Source organism: Lepisma saccharinum, chromosome 29 (genome assembly GCF_977018435.1).
Source record: "Lepisma saccharinum chromosome 29, izLepSacc3.1, whole genome shotgun sequence".
Classification (NCBI taxonomy): Eukaryota; Metazoa; Arthropoda; class Insecta; order Zygentoma; family Lepismatidae; genus Lepisma; species Lepisma saccharinum.
The window spans coordinates 2,181,326-2,200,950 of NC_139257.1; the positions used below are offsets into that span (position 1 = coordinate 2,181,326).

General features: G+C 36.1%; 1 protein-coding gene across 1 annotated transcript in view; it reads right to left on the minus strand.

Annotated features, from left to right (window-relative positions):
* Positions 1 to 246: 246 nt before the first annotated feature.
* The window catches only part of LOC145981517 (uncharacterized), a 65,926-nt gene continuing 46,547 nt past the window's right edge, over positions 247 to 19,625 (minus strand). The window contains exon 2 of the mRNA XM_083114813.1: positions 247 to 788. Coding sequence (XP_082970939.1) covers positions 341 to 788 — 448 coding nt within the window. The 3' untranslated portion in view covers positions 247 to 340. The remainder of the gene's footprint in view (positions 789 to 19,625) is intronic.

A 19,625-nucleotide genomic window follows, 5' to 3' on the forward strand; every position in this document is an offset into this window, starting at 1 on the left:
AAAATGATTTGTTGCAATTTGAACACACATAGGGTTTATCTGCAGTATGAATTATTAAATGTTTTCTAAGGTCTTGTTTCCGTGCAAATGATTTGTAACACGTTGAACACACATAGGGCTTATCTCCAGTATGAATATTTGAATGTTCTCTAAGGTGTTCTTTCCATGTAAATGATTTGTTACAATTTGAACACACATAGGGCTTATCTCCAGTATGAATTATTGAATGTTTTCTAAGGTATTGTTTCTGTGCAAATGATTTATTACACGTTGAACACACATAGGGCTTATCTCCAGTGTGAATTAATGAATGTCGTCTAAGAACTCCTTTCCATACAAATTATTTGTTACACGTTGAACACACATAAGGTTTATCTACAGTATGAATTATTGAATGTTGTCTAAGGTCTTGTTTTTGTGAAAATGATTTGTTACACGTTGAACACACAAAAGAATTTTCACTATTATGATTTTGTATGTGAACTACATGTTCACATTTGTGATCAAACAAATTGCTGCCAACCTTGCAAACAGTACAACCCTTAGAGTTTGAAGATTTTGTATATTCCGTTTCCCTTGTAGATTCTAAATTAGTTTCACTATTCCTTGTCCCAGAGCAGAGAGTTGTCAGCAGTATTGAGCTGCAGGTAAGAGATTTCATTGGTAGTGATTTTGATCCAAAGATCTTATTTGCAACAAAGTTAGTCTGTCTAAGACATGAATCTTTTTCGCTATCCATTTTTTCGTGTATAAATTCACTTCTAATTGATGTGCATTCCAGTGATAACCTGCAAGAAGATAGATGTGTTTAAGAAAACTTACACAGGAATATTTCACCATATGCTACAATACTGAAGTATAAAACATGAATTCCAAATAATAATACTTCTCATAATGTGTACTTGTAACCTATAGTAAAACACCATGATATCACAAAAGAAAAGTTGTTCCTTCAGCAGGCGACAAGATGAGTATTTTACCTATATATTTTTGAAAGGGCAGGAGTCCATGAATATTCTTGTGTGATATTAGGAATTTCCAGCTGGATGCGTTACACTACTGTCGGATCAAAAATTATAGATACTCGAGGTGGACACAAATTCAAACCAGTAGACCTACATAAAACGAGTTACATCAAAATTTATCTTATTCAATTCTACGTTGATCTACAGCCTGTCCAGCTTATACGTATAATAAAAGAAAAATTCATAACTTCCAAATGAAATGTCAGAATGATGTGATTTTTGTTTCATTTTAAAGAATGACTCAGATTTTTTTTTAGCAACACATTTGTGGTAGTTGCACATGCGCAGTAGCCAGAATGTCTTGAACACTGATATTATCGTTTCTCAGTAGCTATTCATCAGGTGGTAGCCAAAAGAAAAGGTGCTTTGTGTCTTAACGTTGTCTGAAGTGAAGTCAGAGACACTTGTGCAGAGACGATTTTGTGCACATTATGGTTTGGGTGCTAAAGAAGAAGTTCCATCATACATTTCAATAAAAAAATGGCAAAAACAGTTACGCGAAACCGGTTCTTTGTTGCCGATAAGTGGTAAGTATTCAAAAAGAAAAGTGTCTGATGAGAATGTGGAGCGTGTTCATGCCTCATTTAGCCAGAGTCCGAGGAAATCCATATGCCAAGCTAGCAGGCAACTGCAAATTCCTAAATCTACGATACACAGGGTACTCCAACAAGAGACTGCACCTTCATGGATACAAAATTCAACTTCATCAATGCATAAAACCTGGTGACAAGCCTGCCAGGGTTCAATTTTCTAACAAAATGCTTAGGAAAATAGATCAGGACGATTTATTCTTGGACAGTGTTTGCTTTTCGGATGAGGCAACCTTTCATGTTAACGGTAGTTAACCGACACAAATGTAGGATAGGGGTTCCAAAAATCCTCACGAGGTTCATGTGAAAGAACAAGGATCTCCGAAATTGAATGTGTGGTGCGGCGTGATGAAGACCAAAATCATCAGTCTCTTCTTCTTCGCCAAGGAAACAGTGAATTCTAACAATTACCTGGACATGTTACAGCTTATCGTCCTACCCAAACTTCCACCTGGGGCCATCCTGCAACAAGATGTAGCACCATGTCATTTCTCAAAATCTTGTTGTTAGAGACTTCCTGGATGACCATTCCGATGGAAAATGGATAGAGGTTCGAATTTTATTGAATGGCCCCACGGTCACCAGGCATCAGTCTGTGTGATTTTTGTGTGTGTGGGTATGTTAAGGACAAACTTTACTGTACACCAGTTAGAGATTTGCAAGACTTGCGTGAAAGAATTGTGGTTGCAGTAAGCAAAATGACACCGCACATGCTTCAAAACATGTGGCTTGAGGCTGACAACCGGTTTGATATTTGCAGTGCCACTAATGGTTCACATGTAGAAGTGGCCTAGTTTTCTTGATTTGTGAAAAACATTTCTGAGTTGTTATATGTTTGTACAAAGTTTGGACAAAAAAACATTTGTAAGTAAAAAAGTTGTGATACTTTCTTTAATTATACATATAAGCGGGACACGCTGTATTCTAACCATTTGGGGGGAGGGTATGCAATATATATTTTATCATAATGAAAACAAAAAGGGCCGATTTTATTTAGTTCTGAAAACGATCACTCTTTTTCAAAATCTATAAATCAAAAACAGGTTGTCTGATCGTGATGAACCTTTGCATGGTGCAGGCACAAAGGTCTTAAACACAAATCTTAAATTTCAGATTTTTATAATTTGTCAATAAACTGTTATCATCAGTTTTGCAAATCAACTTCTTCTTCATTCTGGGTAGTCCTATAAATTCAATATTGATTGTGTTTTGAAGTTCTTTGCATCTGTTATTAAAATCCATTATTTTTGTGAATTCACATTGCAAAACCGATTTTATAGAGATTATTATTCAGCAGAGTAAAGATGTACGTGAAATGTGGCTGCACCACAGTTTCCACATATCAACAGACATTGCTGTGTGCCATGTTGTCACGTTCCATGTATAGCTTTACTCTGCTGAATAAAAATCTGTATAAAATCGGTTTGTCAATGTGAATCGACAACAATAATGGATATTAATAACAGATGCAAAGAGCTTCAAACCAAGACTAATATTGTATTTGTGGGACAATCCAAAACGAAGAAAAAGTTATTTTGCAAAATTGATGATAATGGTTTTTTGATAAATTATAAAAATCTCAAAATTAAGATTTGTGTTTAAGACCTTTGTGCCTGCACCATACTAAAATTTCATCACGATTGGATAACACATTTTTGATTTATTGATTTCAAAAACTGTTATTTTGAAAAACTCCAAAAAACATTCCCTTTTTGTTCTCATGACGATAGAAATATAAGGCACACGCAAAATAAAATTGGTTACCATAGATTAAAGCGGAATTGAATAAGCTAAATTTTGATGTAACTCATTTTATCGTAGGTCTACTCATTAATTTTTAATTGAAGTCTAAACTCGAGTATCTATAGTTTTTAATCCGTAAGTAGAATACATGAGCGTTGCTTACTGAAAACTGTTCATACTTTCTGTATCCCTGCCACATAGGATCATTCAACCTGGCCCTTCTATTTTTGCACTGGTCTATTGTTTTTTTTATAAATTGTAAATAAACCACATACGATTTTCTCTGTTATCCAATAATAAACATATAATACAAATGAATTATTTCTGATATGTGCCGTAAATATGAAAACAATGATACAGAATTGTATTTCAAGTCAAAGGGTGTAGGGTTTCAATTTTGAAGGCTGAATTCTTATCCACCTAGGTCCTCATGTGTTCTATAGGACACACAAAATGTGCACTGCTTCTTGGTTGAGATCTGCTGTTGTTGACAACACATCAGAATATTTGTTAGAAGCTTTAATAGAAACATTGATCTGCGATTGAAAGGAGTAGTGCAAAAACTTTTCTCTATATGATTAATTGAAAACATACTGGTGCACTGTGGTCATGATAAGTGATGATAAGGTCCTAGAAAATGTATTATTGCACTAGCAATTTATGTTTCTTCCCACATACCTATTAATTATCTCTATTCGGAAGACCTAGACATTAGTGTAAGTGCATCAAAAATTCAATGATATTATTAATTCCTTGCAAATTTGCATTGTTTACATTCACATGTCCCATACGACACAATGGGTCTCATGCTTCCATTCAGACAGCTAGGCGTGTGCAGTACAGAGATTTTTTGTCAGCATGAGATTGGCATGGAAAATATTTTTAATCCAAACATTTGGGTCGGGAAATGTTCGAAATTTCCAGACACTGTAAAAATCTCGAATTATACATGCTATTTTCTCCAAGTGATTGTTTTTGCATTTCTAGAAAAATTAAACGTAACAATTTCCGAGAAGTTTCATACACTTAAAAATAAATAATTAAAAATTGAACAGGAGATGAAGAATGGTCATCCATAGGATGATATCTGATCTGATGTACTAATTTTACCAACAAGGACGCTGATCGAAGTGGTTCTGGAGCTATCCCACAGAGGATGCCACAGTGGGGTGATGCATCATCAGTAAACCAGAGTGACTCTATTCCATTCCATAACAAGCAAGAAAGATAAAATAATTCAATGTACTTCACCTTTGGTATTTCAGAGTTATAAGCAATATGATTGTTCCCTTGAGCACATTCCTTCTCCCCCAGAAAAATTGTATTCTGCACTCAGGGTGCCCCTCTAGGACCATGATAAGATTCAAGAATAATTCCTGGTTTTCAAGGCAAACTTTCAAAAAATTGAAGGGTACAAGCAGATGTTTTCTCTATTTCAACCTTACGTATTACCGCCTCTCACCACCCACCCACCACAAACATATACACACATGATCTGCACGCACACACACACACACACACACACAAATATATTAAAACTATAACGGGTCAGTGTGATTCCAATATATCCAAAAATTCTAATTCAATTAAACGGTATAAGGTACGGAGGTTAGATTTCACATACACAGACAAGAAATGTACGTACAAACAAAAGTCACAAATGTTACACGATATAGTAATCTATATACAATTGTTAATTGCATAAAAATTTCAAATATACCTAATCAACTTCAAGATATTGTAACTTTCAATAATCTTCCATATGCCAGATAGATTGTTCTGCAAAGGATACTAACAAACCAAACGGATTGAGAGCTAAATTGTGAAACACTTTCCACAGGGCATTAAAAAAATATGAATAAATTGAATGGGATCTGGATTAAGAAAAGTTGCAATTTTTCATGTCTAGAGAGAAAAATTCAAGCAGAATTTACCCAAAATTCCTGGTGCACTGCTTTCAGCCTCTCACCAATGAATATCTAGGAGCCATGAGGAGGGAGTGATAAAGGCAACTGAAGGATGTTGCTGACTTCATGATTTTAACTATGGGCATTGGCTAATTTTGAAAATGTGTCAAGCCCTAGCTCCAAAAAATATTTGTGCCATCATGGCAAAGTGCAATTCACATGAAATAGCTATAACATAATGCATACATAACATAAAATTTCTTAGTAGTACAAATTCTTTGTTGTTAAATTTTATTGTTCCCAAAAATATTGTTTATGTTTTTATTCCATTTTTATCTCCGAAACCAGTTGTGGTATCATTAGTTATGAATGGCATCATGTGTGATGTCAACATTACAGCCTCGATGTTTATGCAAATTTCACAATTTATTGTCGACATCAATAATGTTTAATAATTAAATACTTCGGTGTGTTCCAAAGGAATTTAAATGTATTCGTGTTTTATGGGGGATTTTAAGGAGTCTGAGACCCAGTGTCCCACACGATGCATGGTGTTTTTCAATAACTGAATATTCAAGAACAAACAATACAAAATAAACTTTGCAAGAACTTAAAATCTAGAAACATGATTTCATGAAAATTGAAAAAAAAAGTTATCTTTGGCTTCGAGGTGGTTATGCTTTGGCGGTGGTTTCTACCCTGAGAGAAGGCCTCTTAACTTTGTCGCCTAGTGAAGCCTCACTGCACAGTTGAGGATACCAGCTGGCTACATGGAACATGGATTGTTTGGATACAATTTTTCAAGTGGAAGGCTCCGTGACTGACCATGTCAAGGTCACTCCCCTTCTTCACAGTCCCCTTCTGTATCCTCTATCGTATTTCCAATGGGGAAGGGGTTCTGGCTTTTAAAAGTAGGGTAGTGTGTTATGACTTTCATCAGTATCTAACAGTGTTACCACTATGTTCTCTCTCTCTCTCTCTCTCTAGAATTGTGTCCACATATATTAAGGTAAATGTTTTTATCTTTAACTTAGTGTAAGGTCCAGGAGCAATCAGTCAGTATTTGCTATTTTGAATTTTAATAATAAGTTTCAATGTGCATGTTAAAATGTCTAATCCAGTGTGTAAATAGACGTCATTCGTTTTGCTAAACTTATAGCAGATACTAGTCGCAAAAACAAACAAGAAATTGAGTTTGAGTTTTTGATTAAAGTTCACTTTTATGCACAGATAGGCTAATTGGGGTTGGACCAACAGTTTAAAGTGGGATCTAAACCACCATGTGCCTCCACTGGATACCGAACCCAGGACCCCTTGATTACAAGGTGATGACGTAACCACTATGCCATCGGGGAGACAAAGAAGAAATGTAACTGAGTTTTACAATAACGTTTATTATGATTTATTCAGTAAAAAAAACTAGGTGCTCAAGATAAATGAAAATGGCCAGCTCAGTGGCAGAGTGCATTGAGTGATATCCTTCACTATTGCCATGGGGTTTGAGTACCGTCATGTGCATCATTGTTCTCTGTGAGGGTCACATCATAAATTTCATTCAATCATGTCTTTCTTATCTATATCATAGCAAAAAGTCAGAAGTAGCACAAACGTGACATGAAATATCAAATTACAAATGTAACATGAAGAGTAAGCCCTCCATTGTGTATGTTCTTCATGTACTTCCATTTCAATTTCAATTTCCCTTTATTAAAGAGCGAGGTTCAGCATGCAGCTGTTCTTCCATCTAACCCCAGTGGATACATACACTACATACTAAATACAATTAACAAGAAAAGAAGAGAAGAAAAAGGAAGACACACAAAAAGAACAAATACAAAAGTGAGAATAAAGGCTCCCTTACACAGAAAAAAAATACACAAAGGATACACACATTAAGCAACATGATTGTGCTTGGTGTCATATATGCAAGTCAAATACAAATTATATAAATTATATTTATTGCCCGACTAACTAACTAACTCCCTAGCCTTCTTAAACCCGAAGGTTCATGGCTGCAGCAACACAGGCCTTCCATCTTTCCCTATCTTGAGCAAGTTCTTTATACTCTTTTCCATCCCTACCGATTTCCCTTAGGTCCATCTCAACGTTGTCCCTCCATCTTCGTCTTGGCCTTCCTACAGGTCTCTTACCATCAGGTTTCCCAACAAGAATCCTGTAAACTCCTCTTTCCTCTCCCATTCGTGCCACATGGCCTGCCCACCTAAGTCTTCTTGATTTAATTATTCTAATAATATCTGGACATGAATACAAATCATGTAGTTCTAAATTATGTAACCTTCTCCACTCACCTGTCTCCTCATCCCTTTTAGGTTCAAAGATTTTCCTAAAGATCTTATTTTCAAATGCTCTCAATTTATGTTCCTCTTTCAATGTAAGGGACCAAGTTTCACATCCATATAATACTACAGGCAACATTACTGTTTTGTATATTTTAACTTTTAGTTTCTTAGATATTAAACGAGATTGATTGATTTTGATTGATTGATTTAGTTTATTTTACTTCGCGTTTTGTGCCTCTTGGCTAATTTTCGAAGATGGGGATGAGTGATGAAATTATGAAATTGATGAATGGACATTCACAAACAACCAAGCCCGACCGGGATTCGAACCTGGGACCCTTGGCGTTGCAGCGCGATGTGCTAACCACTCGGCCACAGGGTCGGGCACAGTAGCGTACGCAGGATTTCATCAAGGGGGGTGTTATTTCGAAAACTTTCTACAAATTCACATTACCATCGTTTTATTATACTTTAAATAATTAATTAATAATATTTATAATTAATTAATTAGTTTAATTACTACTAATGCAGCTGCTGTTACTACTTATATCACTACTATTATTAAGTAGTAGAGATCTACATAAATATATTTATGAAAGCAATAGAACAAAATTACATTTTTTTTTGTTTCTATGTTACGAAATAATTGTCTAGTCAACGGTTATTTGTATATAATAGGTGAGACAGTTTAAGTGTGAAGAAAATCCATAAAAACAAGCAAATATATTAAATTTATTGAAATAATCAAAATATGAAACTCATCCAAGGAGCCGCGGTGGTCTAGTCTGACAACCTCGCGGGAGATCCGGGTTCGATTCCCGGAATTGGTTAGAATTTATCCAGCCTTGTCTCCGCACCCAGCCTCATATCAATAGGTACCTGAGAGCAACCCTGGGGGATAAAGGCTGCCGGAGCATGGTGCTGATCACATCACGTGCAAAATGGCTGAGATCGAGAATGTGTGGGGCCCACCACACCACTACGTGTGCCTTCATGGCACGGTGCTATATGCACGGGGAAATTTACATTTATGGATCTAGCCCAGGATGATGATGAGGCGCGAGAATACATGTTGCTAAATTGCACTGAGTCTATGTTTTCATTCAAAAGTAATTTTATAGACATTCGAACACATTTATCACTTCTAGGTGATTCACAAAGCACTTCTTCAACAGTATTTAATGATGTGGATGTAGACTCAGCATCACTTGAGAGTTCACAAGGGGATGTGAAATCAATACCGGGAAGAAAGTTTTACAATAAGGTCGGCACACTGCGACGAAGCAAGGAATTTTCACAATTCTCGCGAGAGTCACTGCGCGACTTTTTGCAAGAAAATTCCAAATTCAACTTTGCGCCCCCTTACATTGTGTTTGGAATGTTGTGTTTTTATTCATGCTGCATGGGAATAATAATTCAAATTATTATTATTATTATTATTATTATTATTATTATTACTGTCGCAGATCTTTGACTGTAATAAATTAGCCATTTTTAATTTTTATCTACAGCAATTTCCATAATTTTTCAAAAGTTCAAGGGGGGGGGTTTAAACCCGGCAACCTCCCCCTTGTGTACGCCACTGGTCGGGCATATTAAACGAGAAGACAAAAGTTTATGAAGAGAGCAGTAACATGCATTTCCTGAATTAAGCCTACTTTTTATTTCCTCTTTAATATAATTTTCATTTGTTAATATTACTCCTAAATATTTGAATTTGGAAACTGGTTCAAACTAGTTGTTATCAATAATTAGATTTTGATTATTACCTAACACTTGGTTTCGGCCTGTAAGCATATATTTAGTTTTCTCTTTGTTAACTTCCAATCCTATCTCTTTAGCAGTTTTGAAAAATATTTTAGCATTATTCTTAATTGTATTCACATCATCCCCCAGTAAGTCTACATCATCTGCATATGCTAACAACTGAGTCACACCATTTAATTTTAGTCCTTCTTTAGTTTCTTTTACCTTCCTAACAGCATATTCTAAGGCAAAATTAAAGAGCAATGGAGATAACGCATCTCCTTGTTTTAACCCATCATGAATTGTAAATTTGTCAGACATATTAATACCCACACGAATTTTACTTTCTGTTTCACTAGTGCATATCTTTATCATACTAACAAGCTTCTTAGGTATTCCAAACTCTACTAATATATTATATAATTTATCTCTTTTGACTGAATCATATGCTTTTTTGAAATCAATGAATAGATGATGGACATTTTGATTATATTCCCACTTTTTTTCAAGTGTCTGTCTGATGTGAAAAATTTGATCTGTTACATTTTAATCCACATTGATAATCACCGATAATTTCATTAGCATATGGGGTTAGTCTTGTTAAAAGAATGTTAGATAATATTTTATATGTTGTTGAGAGTAGAGAAATTCTACGGTAATTATTGCAGTTCATTTTATTACCTTTTTTAAACACAGGAACAATTATGGATTGTTTCCACTGTTGAGGGATTTCTTCTTTATTCCATATTAAACAAATTAATTTATGAATTTGACATATTAATGAATTCCCACCATATTTAATTAACTCAGCTGGTATTAAATCAATGCCAGGTGCGGACAAAAAAACAAAATATAATTAAGGGTTGGCAATCTGCAACGTCATGGAAGGAGGAAGTTCATTCCATGCTCTTGCAGCTGAATATGTAAAAGAAGATTGGAAAAGCACTAGTTTGTGCTTTGGAAGCTCAAGTTTAAATATTCGCCTTGTTCTATTATCATGTATTTCCCTTCTGAATTTTAATATATGGAACAGGTTTTCAGTTGGGGTTTTCTTTTAAAGATTATGAGTAAAGCAACACAGATGTAATTTTCGGTGTTGGGTCACGTTCGACATTTTGTTTGGGTTTAAGAATAGGAGAATACGATCATATTTTCTTATGTGGTACACAAAACGGAAACATGGTTTTGGACTTTCTGAATTTTGGTTTTGTTTCGAACGGATAGATTTAGTCCATAAATTACGTCGCAGTAGTCTAGTATAGGAGAGATCAGTGACTGTATTAACCCTACCAAGGGGGGGTTCTCAGTCCAACTGATTCATTTTTTGCATATTACATGTATATCCATCAATGTAAAAATTCATAAGAAATGGTAATCGTTCCTTGCAATATTTAGAATGACATCACATGATTTTTCCCAAAAATGTTCATTAAAAAGTTGCTTTATTTCGTTGATATTGTTTATGGGCCTCAAAGGCCCACCCCTTGATAATTCTAAGGGAAGATTTCGAAGATGTTTTAAAGGGATTTCAATACATGAGAGGGTATATTCAATTGCTAAACTATAGTAACAATTCGAAATAATGAATGTATGGGTAGTAGAAAAAGAAAAAAAATATAACTTCGCTAGAATTTTGCAGTTTAAGCATTGTTCCAAGTATCAACATTGTAATTGAAGAAAAGTAATAAATGTCACAGTGATTTACTATAATTACTTAAAAATCATTATGCAATTTATCTTTCATTTATAATCCATAAAAAAAACAAGAAAGTAGTGTCTAATTAGTTAACTTATGTGTACAAATGACACAAAACACACATCAGCCCCCCCCTTTAGCAATGAGTGTAACAAAAAATACCTTGGCATTGCTAGGGTCTTAATCTCTACATTTATGCATTCTTTGAAACTGTATATCGACCTTAGCACAGTGTAAGCTTTTTAAATTTGTTTTTAACATGAATGTCCCAGTTAAGGTGTTTATAAAAAATAATGCCTAGATTTTTACAACTGTTGAACAAGGGATTATAAACATTCAGTTTGATTCATATCTCATTAGAATTTATCAGAGAGAGACTATTTCCCAAACCAATAACAGAGAAAGTTGATTTTTGGGGGTTAATTTTTAGACTGTTATATTAGACTTCAGTATTAACGCTGGAAAAATCATCATTGAGCAAAGCTAACTTTGCATCCAGTGAATTCGGTGGAAAGGAAATATGTAGTTGAGTGTCATGTGTCATCTGCATAAAAGTGAACCTTACTATGTTTGATTATGGTAGGTGTTTACGATGTGCTTCAGGGGACGTAAGATGTGTGGTAGTAATAGTTTAATCATTTTTATAAATATTCCATCATTACCAGAGGTTGATATTTCATTTATCACTTTCATTGTTTCAGTTTAGTTTATTTCTTGCAAGTGGAAAGTTTGAGCACTTTCGTTAAAAGTGTTACAATAAAAGAACTCTCAAGTTTTGTTAACTGTATCTTCTAAAACATCCGCTTGCTGCTTACGCTAGAAAAATGTCAGTTAATTGAATCCACTTTTCTCAAGTCGGGAGATATCTCATTGTTGATATTTTTACTGTATACACCCCATGTTTTTAATTTTTCCCACAACTCTTTGCTGTTATTGTTGCAGTAGAGGTGATGATTAAAAAAGGTTTCCTTTCCTACTGCTGGACTGAGGTTATAAATTTTCTCAGTTATTTGTAATAGTCCAAGTTTGCCTGGGTTGTGTACTTATATTTTTTTAAGGCACTGTCACGGAGTTTTATAGTAGTTTGGTATTTTCTGATATCAAGGGAGTTTTTTTTTTCATTTTATATATTTACTTTCAAGGAACGCATGCTTGTCAAAGAGATTTATTACAATTTGAGTAACGAAGTGTACTTTATCGTTGATGGTGTCAATCCATTCAATTGTTGCAGCATCCCTATCAAATATATCTTTATCAAAGGTAGAGAAGCTTCAATATGTGATAAACTGTTTAAATAATTTTGGTTTTTCGATGACAAATGTTGCCTTTACGTTAAATGAGTGTACATGATCTTGGTCATCCGTTATTACTACGTAGATCGAGGAGTGATTTCTGGTTGGTCAGTTAATGATCTGGATGAAGCCAAAGGAGTAGAGTATTGATTGTAAATATACTGTTTCTGGTTTATGGAGAGAAAGGAAATCTGTGTTTATGTCTCCTAGAGCAAGTAATTTGTGAACAAGTGGGAAAACTTCCAAGATTGTGGTTTCTAGGCACGATAATTTTGTATACAATATTTTTGATGAATTTGAATTTAAAATTTTGGGTGCGTCAGCACTAAGGCTATTTTGCACTTGTCACATTATACGGGGTCCAGCCCTATATCGTTACACAGAACAAGTCTAACGTTGCATAATTAAAACCATAAAATATTCTGACATTCGTTAAAAGCTGAGGCTATAAAGGAGCACTTGGTACAAATAAGGACAAAACACAGGACAACACAAACAAAATTATACTTGCCATAGGGCCAGTTGCCAGAGCCTTGTTAGTCTGCAGCGCAGGGTATACTACGTGGAACTGAGGTTGACTATTGGGTGCACTACATGGAAGGAGCAACCCTTACACCCCTGTATACAATATATTAGGAGATTTGTACACACCAAATATTCCCAGAGTTAAATGTTGGAGCTTCACCGTTACACTAATAATTTCGACTTCGTCGTCATTTTCGTGATTGTTGCAAGAGGGAATGATTTGACATTCAGATCTTTACGGTGATACAGAATTAGGCCACCCCACCCTTTGTGCTTCTATCTTTACGGTGATACAGAATTAGGCCACCCCACCCTTTGTGCTTCTATCTTTACGGTGATACAGAATTAGGCCACCCCAACATAAGGTAATTCGGGTACTTACATGTTGCCTTCTTGTGAAGTTTTGGATGTTCGTGAATCACGGGTATACACACTTTCTTTGACGTTAACACATCACTCAAGGAAAACTGTTTGATATAATTTCCAGTAGTGCATAGAGAAACACTTGTGGGGCAATTGAGCCCACACAGAGGAACATAAACAGAAACATAAACAATCACATAAAGGAATAGAGCTGACAAGCACAACGGACACAATAAGGAAACAATTTCAAACACATGCTCATAATACATAAGTTGCAAAAAAGTTAGCTTTTTTGAATGGACCTTTTTTCCCAATAAAAAGCCAGCTTTCTTTCTAAAAAAAATGGAAATTTTGGCTTCTCTGGCTTTTTACAATTCAGATCGCAAAATCGTACAACTTCCAACTCTGCGTGTTGGAAATTGCTCCGCTCAAAATAAGTGATAAAATCACTCTTTATTTAATTCCCTGAACTTTTGACAGATGGCACCACTGGTCATTTGCGAGATATCTTGTCATAATCATTCCATCTGGAACACGATGTAACCAGGAAGTGAAAGAGTGGGGGTATGTGTGTGTGCACATGCCATTTGTGTCTTGTGCTTGATATCAGCCATTTGTGTCTTGTGCTTGATATCACCAACGGTCATTATTTCACGCGCTCCACGGCAAATGTTCCTCGGGAACGCAGTTTGAACTTTATCGTTTGGACTTGTTCTTCGCATTCGCGATGAATTGCCGAGGTTTGTTGAGTGTAAATCACTAGGCTTCGATGTAAAATACGCATCGCAACATTTTAAATATGGTAACAGTTGACTAATTGACGCATGGAATGGAATGCCACATTTAACAGTTAGCAGCAGGAGTGGTATTGGAAATGGGCAAATGAGCTACTTCAGATTCTAACCACCAGATACACGCACCCATGTGGATTTGTCTACCAAAAATGAAGGAAGTCGTCCCCTTTCAGAACCAGGGACTTTACCGCACGTAAAATGAAGGTAGGCAAACGAATATATTGTTGTTTTTGGGGAATTGTAGTGCGAGTGGAAAGTGCCGATTTTTACTTTACAAGAAACTATGCTAATTATGTAAGGATTGCATCAAGTTGTAAAAATAACTATTTTTGTCAGCGACAAAGTTCCATCTTACATACATCATACAAAATATATATATATATATGTTTTGCTAGATAAATGATAGCATTGAAATTTGTAAAATATCACAAAGCTGCAATTTGAATGCAGCACGTCGTAAAATTAATGGCATGTCACGTGCGTGTGATATACCTCACCCATTTTGAACATATAGACGAAAGTTAAAACGGCGATCCGAATACGCATGTGCAAAACTGTTTGACATTTGCAGTTCTATATCGTGTTCATTTTTTGTAAAGACTTGTTGGGTCTTGTGAAACACGTCGCAAACACATACTTCAACTAATCGCGATGAAGTCTTTCAACAACACGATTCCCCCCTTTTATCCCCCTTTTTGATTCCGTCTATTTACTGGCAAATTGTGCGAAGTAATTCAATTACTTAGTTCCGAATGAGCATCTAGGGCCTCTTCTACAAAAAAGGAATGAAAGGGTTAGTGTAAATTTGCCGCATATTTTCTAAGTATGGGCTTTTTACAGTTTATGAATCTATAATAATAATAATGATGGTTTTTTAAAAGAGTAAAATCATTTTGATTTAGTCTGTATCACTAAAATGGTTGAAGCCTAGATAGGAAAGTAAGTTAACAAATTGTAGATTGCTCAATTTAGCTGATTTCCAAAATTTTCAACCTCTTTTATTGAATAGTTGATTAAGAGTATTTGAACTACAAAAATAAGCATAGTGATAAATGCGGTAAAATTGTTCAAACAGGTTGTACCTAGTCAAGAAGGACGTAATTTGTTGTTCGATTTAAATTTGCCAATATTATCCTAAATGTTATGAAGAACGTTGTTAATGGTTCTCTTGACGTAATCTTGTTGTGGTAATTATGAAAAGATTATGTTCGCCTTGTTGTTAACCTTTAATATTGAATAAATGACGTTGTTGAATTGTTAAAAATTGGACATCTGCGTTTGACTTCATTTACGCTGAATTTTTCCTTAATCACTACGTGCTTCGACGATAGAAAATAAATAGTAAAAGATGCATTGTAACTAGTAACAATTATAGTTTTTGGTGAAGGTAGACAAATCTAGAACAACATAAGCTTTACTGCTTCATATAATACATTTTGGAAATTCGTGGCAGTACTACGTTTCTTTAGTCTCAGAATCATATTGTAAACAGCAATATTCTGGTGTTTTTCCCTAAATTGAAGTTAAGAATAGTGAAGTTCATAGGCAACTTTGAGGTGTCCCGAAAAACGTGACAATAACATCCACCCAATCCACCGGTGGATAAAGTGAGCAGGCGGAGATTCTGCACAAGGTGCTAAAACCGACCACGGCCTTTGAGGTAGTAGAATAACGATTAATCCCAGTCACGACTGTAAAAAAAAATATATATAAAGCACCTTGCGAACTTGAACGTTACAAGCTAACATCGAGGCTGTCCAACGTGCTATGTGGCATGCAAGAGACCACCATTTCACTGTTTTCACTGTATTTCCAGACAGAAGGACAATTTCCCAGTGGATAAACCAATTTCATCAATCTAGTTCGGTAATCAATGTGAAGCCAGGGCCTGAAAGGACAGTTTGAATGCCAGAGAATATCGAAAGTGCACGTATAGCTCTGCAACAAAGCCCAAAGCGATCAGTTTGTCATCATTCCAGAACATTACAAATCTCCCACACATCCCTCCAAAGGATTGTTAAACAGGATTTAAAGTTTCATCCTTACAAAGTGCAAATGGCTCAATTATGGCCGGTGGATAAAGTGAGCAGGCGGAGATTTTGCACAACCTTTTTGGACAGAATCAACCACGATGATGCAATACTGCCCCATCTTGTGATGTCTGATGAGGAAAATTTTCATCTTAACGGTTTTGCAAATAAACAAAACTTCCGCTATTACTCTGACACTAACCCACAACTGATTCACGAAAGGTCCCAGGGAAGCCTAAAGGTCTGGTGTGCTATTGGACTGTCCAGTGGAATCATTGTATCATATTCTTTTGAAGAAAACGGGCGTACAGTGAGTGTTCATGCCGTTCAATATGTGGACATGATTAACAATTTCTTCATTCCACAACTGCAGGCACAAAGTCTTCGAGACATGACATGGTTTCAGCAAGATGGTGCTACGCCTCATACAACCCATATTTCCATGACTGAACTGAGGCGTCACTTTCCACATTGATATATCTCACGATTTGGTGATATTGAATGGCCTGCAAGATCTGTGCCCTGATTTTTTTTTTGGGGGGGGGGGCTACATAAAGAACAAAGTGTTTTCATGCCGTATCCGTAATATTGATGAGTTGAAAACCACAATCCAGGAAATGATTGCGGCCATCCCTCCCGAAATCATTCAGAACATCATGAGAAGCTTTCACGAACGTTTTCAGCAATGCATCGATGCAGATGGAGGCGATTTGGCTGATATAATTTTTTAAAAAAATAGTGTTTGTCATGTAAGTTTAAAAGTGTGATTATAAGTAATGGCAATATGTGTACAACTGATATGTATGTCTGTTGTTGATGTAAATATATGCTACACATATCTATAATAGTTTTATATTGTACTATATCCTGTGGGCCACCCTGTATTTTACAACTAACTAAAAAAAACTTACATCATGTAGCAACCAAGAGACAGATATTGGCCAATCCCAGTGGACACATATTGCATATTGGTTTAGATACAATTTTAACACTAGCTAACTGGGGAGTTGGTGGGAGGCACTTTGAAGGCCCACCACATCTATTTTATTAGATTTTTCAACCGTTTGAAAATAATAAATTACATAGTTTCCTAGGATGTTCCCAACATTTCATTATTACTTTTGTTCATAAAAACATACATGTAATGTAATTGGGAGGCAAAATGCACTTGGTGGGCATATCAGGCCAGAGTGGCTACAGACAAGCAGAAAAGAAATTCCCTGACTTTTCCAGGTTTTTTAGGACAAAACTTACATTTCTCCCTGAAAATTATAAAAGAAATTCATGTTTTTGCATATGGAAATAAGAATGTCATACAGATCCAGGTATATTAAGTACTTATATTATGAGTAGCTTCCACGAAATTGACTTCATTTCTCTCTGATTTGCATTCAAAATGCAAAATAGTGAATTTGGAAAAATATTAGCAGGAAGATGGGTACCCGCAGACAGAGGGTAGCCATGTACAGTATGTGTTTTTGTGAATTGCGATGAGATGGCAACATCTACTTATCACTGTAAGACTTCCCTCCACTAGAGATTACGTGGCATTTCAGTTGAGTTGAATGTCGTCATAGGTGTGGTCACACCAGTGCATTTTGTGTTTTCGTTGAAGACTACAGCCTACACAGATAATATTTAGGAGCATCTGACAGCTCTCTTGGTAAGTGGAACTATACTAGACAGTAACAGTTTACAAGGTATGATGTATGTTTGTAAAATGCCGTATGACGTAACTCTGTAGTGATGTCATGTTAGGCTCTGAGTATGTTAAATGTGAAACATGCGTGACTGGTACCCGCGGACAGGGCGAAAAGGGGTAGCCCCAGACAATGCTGCATTGAGCCTATAATTAGACTTACTTCAGTAACAGTCCGTTTTATTTCATTTTCAGTCACTGAGCATAAGAAAGATTCCAAAATTCAAAGGAGAAACTACAACCTAGGGTTCGTTGTCCGAGGATACCATGAAACTAGGAGTGGATAATGCATTACAGTCAAGAATGAGTGTAAGAGGAGCAGCAGAGTATTTTAGCATGGCTAAAAGTTCAATTCAATACAGACTGAAGAAATCCGAAAGTGGAAATGAATGTAATATGCGACCAAAACTCGGACAAGAAACTCAGCAAAAGGAGAAGAACGTTCTAGAAAAGGAAATCTCAACAGGAGCGAAACATTATCATCAAGCCCTTATAAGGTGGAATTGGAGCACAAGATGCAAGCAAGGAGCAATGGTAAGCCTGTGAACTGTTCCCTCAATCTCTGCCCATCCAAACTACAAAAAAAGTGTCACACATCGTTTCACCTCGGTCTTGTTTGTGCATGTGTGGTGAATGCTTGCTTATAGACTGAAGGGGCCAATGTCGCTTGCCACTTGAATGTTACACCCCAACTGTAATGTATTGCTTTGGTCTGAATGTTCTCTATACTTAATGAGATTGTTAGTTACTTCATCAGAGAATAAGATATAATTTAGCCTGTAAATTACAAAAAACAAATTGCAAGCACTGCCGGAAAAAATGCTGGCGTTTTGATAGAAGGTCCTTTGATAATCATGTTACTAGTCTGGCCCCCCCACACTTTACCTCCGCACTCGAGGTTCGGTGCACTTCGTACTCGGCTCTGATTTGTCTAGGGGTATCTTTCTTTGTACGACAATGCTTTGTACAATAATTAACTACAAGAGACAACTGATAACCTTTGCGAAACCTTTATGATCAGGGGGATAAATTACCTTGTCCAGCATCTGTGAAATTAAAAACGGAAATTTTGGATATTTTCTATAGTTTAATTAACGTAAAATTTGAAGTATATACAAGTTGTATCCGAACGTTCATTTCTCTAATTATTTATCGGGCCAAAACTCTAATTTTGATGTTGGAATCTCTATTGTTTGTAACTGGATGCTTTACATTTCATGAATTACATGTGGAGTATGCTTGTCACAAGGTAGACTTGCGTTACTCCAAGAAACGTCTTAACAGGCGCGAGGTCGCCCGACGTGTACATTTCTCAACCTCAACAAGGCACTAGGCTGCCCGGCGCACCGTAATTACTTCAAAATAACATCCAGTACAAACTACCTTTTTACCTGTAAACTGGATACCAAGGCACTAGCTTGCCCGGTATTTAATTTAAATTTCAGTCTGTGTGAATTGTCTTAAAGTCATTGAGAAAAGTTAAGCGCTGTATCTGAAAAAGAAAAGTTCACTGAAAAATGTTATTTTCACTACACACCACAACCGTCTCTCTGAAAAGAAGAGTCTCGATTTCACTGCACTAAATATCCTATTTCCACACGGTTTCTTCTTCCGGGAATCCTGGAAACCTCCTGGACTTCTCGGTCATCTGGTCATCAAGACTGCTCCCAGGTGCAGACGTATTCAGCTCCTCCATCTTTCAAAGAACATGTCCGGCTCCCGCTCTAGGGTCGACTCAGCCTCTCCTCGGTCCATCCGAAGATCCACCGGCTCCTTAGTCCCCTAGTCCTTGCGTCTGGGACTTCTGCGGTACCTTGATTTCAAGGTTCTATCGTTCGATCACACGACCAGACTTTAAAATGGCTTTCTCATTTTTCCATCTATAAGGAAACTTTCCCTTCCTTTTCCGGGCATC